Genomic DNA, 8,733 nt, shown 5'->3' on the forward strand with positions numbered 1-8,733 from the left:
TTGTTAAGTCTTTCCTTTAATTGGATAACATGAGTATAGTCGTAAACTGTAACAGTTGCAAATTTGTTTGGTCTTTGTACAAATGATATGTTATTGGTGGTAATAAGTGGTTTAAAGTGGATCTATTTTTTCAGGGAAGATGAACATAAGCAGAAATATGTAATGATTAAAAAGACAAGACTTCATATGTTAAAGTTTTAATTATTGTCATTTGGTTTAAACACCTTCTAACACCTACTTAAGAACAACATAACTTCTAAATTTCATTACCCGACCAACATATAACTAGCCTGTTCGTCGAACGGACCCAAAAACTAATTTAGGTAAAATACTAGCGGCATTTATTACCCATCTTAGCAAACTGTTCAACGAATATAATGTTCTGATGTGATTTTTGTTAAAGTTATTTGACCAAAATAAATAATGCGATAATAACTCCACAAGTCGGCCTAGTTACTTGCCCAGCTTGCCCTTCACAGTAGTGGGCATAGTGGCATGGCAACTAGGAAATTGACATCATAAATTTCCAAAAAAATAAAATTTTTCATGACAGATATTAAATGGCAACCATGGAAATCGTCATAAATATCCAGGAGTAGGTCTTCTAAGAGATCAACATGACAGTTGATGTTAATATTAAAAAATATATTATCTTAGTAATTACTAGAAATCATAATTATTTAATAAAAAGTATAACTAGATGACTGGAAAGTATAATTAATAATAAAATATAATAGAGTATAATTATTAGATCCTACTATTAAATAAGTTTTTTATTAAAATTATAACTATTTGGTAAAAAATCGCTCTTATGTATAAAAACGTCATATGTAAACTTTTTGAAATATCTAAACTAAAATGATATAATCAACTTTATTTTGTTTTACTACAAGGATTTTCCACTGCATTCGACGAGTGGACTAATCTTCCGTGAGTGTGTGCATGAGTATTTCGATGGGCAGCATCCTTTTCAATTGTAATTTTTTTTCATACATAAGGCTCAAACTCGAGACCTTAGTTAAAGAGAAAGATGCCATTAACCACTCATACCAATTGGTAAAATGATGCAATCAATTCAATAAACCACTTTAGCATGCATGTTTTTACGACTTTAAAATAAGAAGTTAAAAGTCAAAATGTTAAGCACTAATAAACTAATTGATGCATAATCTTATCATACATACTTAAAGTGATTCAATTTAAAAATGTATTCAATGAGTATTGACAGCGTCAAGGGCTATATTGCCTGGTTAGTGGTACCCTTTAATCAACCAATAGTCTATTGTCAAACCGTCTAATATTTAAGAGGTAGTTTGGTTTGATAAAATTGAACATACCGGTATGAAGCTTCATATTAGAGAACTATGAATTCAAAACCTCAAATTACTCCGTATATGTTTTGTTCAACTTTATTTAATTGGTTATATATTTCGTATTAGATAATCTAACATAGAAAGAATGGAGTTAAAATGTTGTGGGGGTGTGTACAGGGCTACAGGCCCGTCTTTAAAAGAGTGCAAACAACCGTGTCGCATAGACCCTTATTTTATGAGCTTCAAACCAAGAAAACTCACTTTATACAAATATTTGATTTGATTTTTTTATTTTTTATTATAGTGTATTGATCAAATTTTCATGGGCCCTCACACCAACAAACCCCACTTTTTTTGTGATGGAATATAGAGTATCTATATTTTTCGGCAAAATAGAGTATCTATATTTATTGTGGATCATATATTCATGTTTAGAAGTCCAAGTTCTGAATATGCACAAGCCACAGGGTATTCGAAAAATTTAAGAAGGCCTTGGGTGTGCAGTGGGTGAGTATGAGATTTAGGGGGGTTGAAAAGTGGAATGAGTTAAGGTGTACGAGATTTCATAGCTAAATATTCTAACCAAACGTTGCCCCCATTCCAACACGTTATACTTCCTCCGTTTCAGAAATATCGCACCTATTCACGTTATGTCTTTGACCATCTTTTATAAAATATACGTAAAAGGTATGTAATCATGTAAAATCTTATTAGTTTCGTATTGATATATATACTTTCTAAATATCAATTTTTTATAATTTTACTTATACATAATTCAAGAGATAATGAGTCAAAGTCATGTATTGGGAAGCGTGAAGTCAACATGGTGCAATATTTCCGGAACGGAGGAAGTATCAAAAGTTGTTCACTTAACTAATTTAAATTTATTAATGTCAAACTTATTGTTTTAATGCGAAGAGAATGCCCTCATAGTACAAATTGTTAAAGTGTACAATAATGTTTTATGTGGAAAAGACTATAGGAGATGAGTGACGTGAGATGTGATTTTTGCAAGAATTTGTATTAACCAATACCACCATGTGCAATTTAACATTTTCATTAATTTTAACAAGTTGCATATTTTTTTTTTAAAAGTACCAAGTTTAAGATCCCAAAAAACAATGAAAATCTCCTAATCATGCACACTCATAAACTGTTCTGCTGCCGATCTAATTCTTCATTTCCTACGCATTTGCCATGTGAATTCTGTCTCGATCACTGAACTCCCCACTTCTCACTATTATTCTTTCTATTTTTATGGAGTCAATGCCATTAAAATCCTTCCCTAGAAACTTCTTCAACTCCTCTCCCCCTGTAAGTTCTTTTCTTATCTCTTGTCATTATGTTCATTTTGTATCCACCTAAACAAAAGTTAACTACCTTTTGTTCACATGGGGTCATAAAATTTGAATTCATAGTTGGCCAATTCTGTATAACTCTTTTAATGGTCGGTTTGATTAGTCTTATGTTTTCTTTTTTTTGTGGGTTAATTCTGTTTTGACTAGATATGAAATCTTTCATATACTCTCCATGTAACATTTGCCATCTGTTAAAAGAGAATTTTTTGATTGGGAATTTATGTTTAGTTTAGCTAACCTCACCTGTTTATGCAAATTTTAAACCATATCTACACTGATTTTATTTGGTAGAACAATTCAAAAGTTATTAGAATATGATATGATTGTGATGTTCTTTTGGATTATGTTTAACAAAATAAGCAAATAATATGTTGGATGTTGTTATGGTTAATACAGGTGTTAACCCCTTATTGAAAAAGGCATTAATTATAATGGGGTGCACTTCTTCTATACTTCAACAAGCTGGGGGTAAAAGGAAGAAGATGTTGATTCCTGAGGTTGTTGTTTTTGTACCAACTATGCAAATTCCTGTGCAATCTGACCTTCAGAAAGGGCTTAAAGGCTTGATCCCTAAAGATATGATTGATCATCTTATCCATTTTCGCAATCGCGCTATCTTACTCTCTGAAGATACTGGTCTGTATTTTGTGTATACAGTTTTTATTTTGAAGTTAAATACATGTACAATACTAAGGAGGTTTGATCATGGTTTTTATGCAGATGTTTCGGCGATTCCTGAAATTAAGCAGGCTCTTGAGGAGTACTTGCCTGTACTGCTTGGCCTCACTAAGAAAGGTCTTATAAAATCATGTTGTTCTTAACTACTTTTCTTGGTTATTTTTGTAATATAAACTCATGTTATTGTCGTTTGTATCAGATTATGGTACACTCGAAGCAGTGACATTCAAATGGAGGACTTTGGATGAAAGAAGACAAGTAAGAAAATGATTGAAAATTTAGTGATTATTTGAAATAATGATGATTAATTTGTTTGAAATTGGGATGGGAGCAGGAGATATGCGCATCGAATACATGGTACGAAGTATTATCTGTGGTATACATGCTGGCTGTTTTGACGTTGATTGAAGCAAACATGTTGCTTGTTCCAAAGCAGTACACTGGTTCTTCTGATAGGATAGTTTCTACAGGTACTATCCTTGATTGATTAGTCAGATTTTGAGCCTTTAGAAGGAAAATAAGTGGTAAATTTGATTGATCATGGTTGTAAATTATAACAGATTGTCAGAGGGATGCGGTTGATATGCTTTTAAAGGCATCGGGATACTTAGAGTTTTGTGTGAAGAGCATTCTACCTCAATTAGGCCCGGAACATAAGTATGTGAAAGCATTTCAATCTTGTTATATTGCTGCTAAGATAAATCCATTATACAAGCTGTTTTATGGTACATAAGATCTTTCCATCAGGAACAAGTTGCATAAAGACATGCGTGAAGGTGCATTAGAGGCTCTTTCACTTCAAGCACTTGGCCAGGTATATTCCTAGTTTGTCATGTATTTTAACTCTGATTATCAGGTTAATGTCGTGTTAGTCCTTGTTATTAGTCCTTGGCAGAGTAAACAAATTGAGTTTCAGAAATCTGATTTCAATTTTTTTTTAAATATCGATCCAAATTAGTAAATTTGATTGGTCTCTTTAGATATTCTGCGAATAACTTCCAATCCTTACTGAGATTGGTCTTTATTATAGTGAAATCATTTCACCTTTAGAACTGTCAGTATTGTAATTGGTATGTAACTGGTTGCCAGGACTTTATGGACATCAGACTTGATTTATGCTAGGAAATGGTTTAAACATTTCGCTTTGTATCTTGCAATTAGCAATGGTTTTGTAAAATGATCTACTTCCTCTTGGTATACTAGAAATGTAGAACTCAGATATCTGTAGGTCTGTGGGGCATCAAGAAATTAAAATAACTGATACTGATCTCTAAAAGCAAATCCAGGGAACAGAATTGCAGTTGGGTTTGGCTATTGATAACCAAAAAGCTACATTATCAGTAAAGAGGAGGTTAGCATGCGAGGAACTGATTTTTTTCACTCAGGTAGTGAATCTAGTAGTGTGCCAAATTCACAGTTTTGCTTCAACTTTAGTTTTTAGTTGATAAATGATCATGTTGGCCAACTTTTTTATCGCCCAGGCTCATTACTCACTATCAGTAGAAAAAACCGATGAGAGTGATGCAGGAAAGCAGTCATTGGGCATCCGATATAAATTCCTAGAAGCCAAGGTAGTTATGTTTCTTTCTGTTTGAATGGATTTCCCTCAACAAAAAAACTGATGATTTTAATTAAAAAACTAAACAGGCTGCAGCTTACTTCTACCATGGTCTGATAGTTGACAAAAGCAACGAGCCATCGTGCCATACGAATGCACTAGGCTGTTTTGTTGCTGCCGAGGAACTTCTTTCAGAGAGCAGAAAGGCCTGTTTAAGCTTTTGCTTGGCTTATCCTGTTACCAGGTACATGCGATTTGAAAAACTTTTCTTTCACGTGTAAGACTGCGTATACAAAACACTCGAGTTTCAGAAAGTTAATAACAGAAACATTTACTCTGGCCCTGTTTCCGTTGTATAGAGCTCCTCCACTATGGGGTGCAATGAAGCATTTCCACCACAAGATTCCAGACACTGCTTCCAAGAAGTCTCAGTTGTATGGTTACTTGTTAGATCAAGAAAAGTATGTAACTGTTTTATCGCTTACTTCTTTTCTGTCTTTCTGTTCTTTCCTTTTGTTTTCTGCCTTCACTTGTGTAAGTAATAAATGGATGAGTCTGGTTGGTCCAGGGGCCTACAACCACCACCTGAATTGCCAGAATTCCAATTATCATTGAGACCAGATGATTATGAGTTGCCAAAAGTTGACTCTGCATGGAGTAGAGAAAAATGGGAGGTCATAGGGCAGCCCCTTAAAGACCACCTAGAAGACCCAGAAGATGTGACCGAGGATGAAAGTTAATACGGATAAGGAACATGTTCGAAACATTATACATTATCAGTTTTGCCTGTTCATGATAGGTGGTCCTAGAAACATCTTCGAAGACGTCTATCATCTCATATCACCAGTTATAATATTTCATATAGTGCTCATGGAATGAAGTTACAAGTTATTCTATGCTTTTGTACTGGACTTTTTTTTCTTATGTAGATAAAAGCATACTTGAATGTTCGTATATTATGTTCAAAGGTATATATGCAGTTCAATCTATGTTTGTTGCTTCCCTAGCTAGACCCAAAAGTGACATACATACATCAGGTATATGCGTTACTGCTGACTGCACATTTAATTTGCTGTATATTTGCTCGTTGAAAAATGTATGAATGAGAGTTCCAAGAACAGGAATCAGACACATTCAAAGAGTATTTATAAAACTCCAGAAGAGGGGACGACTGATTTCGAAACACTACTTGACTTAAGTTTCTCTTAATTGCACTGGTGTTCTAAAGTTAGACTGTTAGAGGATAGTCTTTTGTTGTTTGTTTCCAATTGTGGGTGGCAAAGAAAAATGTAGAAAATTAGATCATGGACACCAAAGCTTGCACTTTAAACAATTTGCATGATGATCATTGCGCACAAAACAACACAAGTACTAGTGCATATGTAAAAAGATTATAATATTATGATAAAACATTGGCTTTGTTACTTTTAATGTGTACTTGCAAGGGGTCGAAAACTGAGTTAATTTCTAGATGCACAATCTTTTTTTGTCAAGAAGGGATGCGTACTGTACTTGATACTTAACCATTTCCTCATATATTGTGGCAATTGCGATTAAGGAAGGTAGCTTATCTTTGCTTAACTAGTTTATGGAGCCGCTAAAAAGTTTTAGCATACGTATCGGAAAAAAATTAACAAAACCTGTTTTTTGTGTTACAAGAGTACCACATGTACTTGATAAATTGAGGCTCGAATATTTGATCACAATAGCAGTTGGTTCCCTTGTGATCTCGAATAGAGCTTGGGTTCAGAGGTAAAGTTACTAATACGAGGAGTGTCTAGTATCAGCCCTCAGGGATCTTTACTAGCCCAAAACTTTGTGTCACATATCAACACATGCGTTATATTACATTGCTAATCTTATTTGATTAATGCACAGATAAATTAGACCAAACAATATGTCGAATAGATGATTTAGATTGATTTAAGGTACCAAACAGAATATTCTAATTGTCCAAAGATTATCTTATTAGGCGTTACAAATAAGTCAGATTTATATGAGCATAGTTATAGAGGTGATGAAAGCAATAAACAGTACCTATATGTACCTTACAATATAACGGAGATCATATTGTTGTTCTCAGGAACTTAACACTTGTCTTTGCTACATCTCCTTTAAGGCTTAGAGGACCCCGGTAGCCGATTGATAGAACCTGATTCTTAATTCAATTTCTCCAGTGTAACCTTACTATTATCCTAGAGTCCTAGATAATTTCCCCAGAGTAACGTTTAAGAGATTCAGTTATGGGCTAGGCTAAGAATAAGATAAGAAGTAACCAGATCGATACGGTTCTACTAACATAATTACATAGTATAGGGAGAAGTGAGACAGTTCAGAATATCAGATGAGTGAGACTAAATGTTGGTGACTATTTTGGGGTGCAGAAGGGCTGTATTTGTAGTATAGTGTGGGGATATCGTACGTTTATTAGGATTGATGATCCGATAGAACTGTATTTGAACCGTATTTGAAATATGCAGAAACTACAATAGATCCAATAGAATTTTACTTTAAATCGTATTATAAATCGACAAAAACTGCAGCAGGCGCTAGATTTAGTCAGCCCGGGTGACAATAGAATAACGCCTGCAAACCAACGCTAGAAAAGTCTAGAGCCAACAGGTTTATTCCGCGGATTCCAGAAACTATGATTTTCAACGTGTTAGGTTATGATACATATGACATTACATAGATCATGCGGAAACAACCATTAACCCAGGACAACATATTATTTACACATAATCATATAGCATAATTTAGATGCATACTCTTTGTTGCGTGCCCTCCCTAGCTGCGCCCGAACCGAACAAGAACAAGTCTTTAGGACTCCAAGTGTCGTCCCTCCGTAGATAGTCCACAGCACGTCCGGATCCGCCTTAAGATTGACCAACTAGAATCGCCCTTAAGGTACTAGAAAATTTCGGCACTTTTATGAGCAAGATGTGTGTTTTAATTTTCTCTCAAAAAACTCACTTTTGAATACTTTGAAACTTGTTATAAATTGTGAGCCCTAGCCTCATATTTATAGGGGTATGGAAAGGGAATCGAAATCCTATTCAGATACAAATTAATTAAACCTAGAATCCTACAAGAACTCTAATTTAATTAATTTATCAAATAGAATTAGGAATTTAATCATTAACCGAACTCTGCATGTTTTAGGAAACGTGCACGAACACAAACACTTGCACACACACGCACGGCAGCCACGATGGGCCCCCATGCGTGCGCGCGAGCAGCAGCCCACGCAGCGCCCGCGCGCGCTGCGCGCTGCGCGTGCTGTGCGCGCTGTGCGCGCTGCGCAGCCTGCTGGGCCTGGCCTTGCGCTGGGCCTGGCGTGGCTGTTTGTGCGGCGCGCTTGGCTTGCTGGGCGATGGCCTGGCTTCGTGCTGGGCCTCGTCCGGCAGGCCTCGTCCGATGCTTGTTCGTACGATGCGCTTCCGATTAAATTTTCCGATTCCGGAATTCATTTCCGATACGAACAATATTTAATATTTCCGATTCCGGAATTAATTTCCGTTTCGAACAAATATTTAATATTTCCGTTTCCGGAATTATTTTCCGATTCCGGTAATATTTCCGATTCTGACAATATTTCCGTTTCCGGCAATATTTCCGATTCTGGCAATATTTCCATTTCCGATAATATTTTCCGATACGTACCATGTTTCCGTTTCCGGCAACATCTACGACTTGGATAATATTTATATTTCCGATACGATCCATATTTCCGTTTCCGGCAATATCATCGTTTCCGGAGTATTCATTTCTTGCCTGTGACGATCTTAGCTCCCACTGAAACCAAGATCCGTCGGTTCCGAATATT

General features: G+C 35.5%; 1 protein-coding gene across 2 annotated transcripts; it reads left to right on the plus strand.

Annotated features, from left to right (window-relative positions):
* Positions 1-2,415: 2,415 nt before the first annotated feature.
* LOC110789596 (uncharacterized) lies at positions 2,416-5,896 on the plus strand. Of its 2 annotated transcripts, none has more exons than XM_021994292.2 (12): positions 2,416-2,627; positions 3,068-3,307; positions 3,392-3,466; positions 3,549-3,607; positions 3,684-3,819; positions 3,910-4,006; positions 4,097-4,163; positions 4,636-4,734; positions 4,831-4,920; positions 4,997-5,151; positions 5,267-5,368; positions 5,476-5,896. In XM_021994292.2, exons 2-12 carry the CDS (start codon positions 3,103-3,105, stop codon positions 5,645-5,647), a joined length of 1,257 nt encoding a protein of 418 aa, XP_021849984.1. In that variant the 5' UTR covers positions 2,416-2,627; positions 3,068-3,102; the 3' UTR covers positions 5,648-5,896. The 2 variants fall into 2 exon arrangements, with proteins under 2 accessions (XP_021849984.1, XP_021849985.1); XM_021994293.2 differs by lacking the exon at positions 2,416-2,627 and adding an exon at positions 2,666-2,760.
* Positions 5,897-8,733: the final 2,837 nt, after the last annotated feature.

The sequence above is a fragment of the Spinacia oleracea genome, chromosome 6, assembly GCF_020520425.1.
Source record: "Spinacia oleracea cultivar Varoflay chromosome 6, BTI_SOV_V1, whole genome shotgun sequence".
In the NCBI taxonomy this organism is placed as follows: domain Eukaryota; kingdom Viridiplantae; phylum Streptophyta; class Magnoliopsida; order Caryophyllales; family Amaranthaceae; genus Spinacia; species Spinacia oleracea.

What these genes read in the sequence shown, in the direction of transcription:
- LOC110789596 (XM_021994292.2), top strand. Translation starts at nt 3,103, where the DNA reads ATGGGGTGCACTTCTTCTATACTTCAACAAGCTGGGGGTAAAAGGAAG. An exon ending in CTTACTCTCTGAAGATACTG is followed by an intron (nt 3,308 to 3,391) that starts GTCTGTATTTTG and finishes GTTTTTATGCAG; the next exon opens with ATGTTTCGGCGATTCCTGAA. An exon ending in CACTTCAAGCACTTGGCCAG is followed by an intron (nt 4,164 to 4,635) that starts GTATATTCCTAG and finishes AAGCAAATCCAG; the next exon opens with GGAACAGAATTGCAGTTGGG.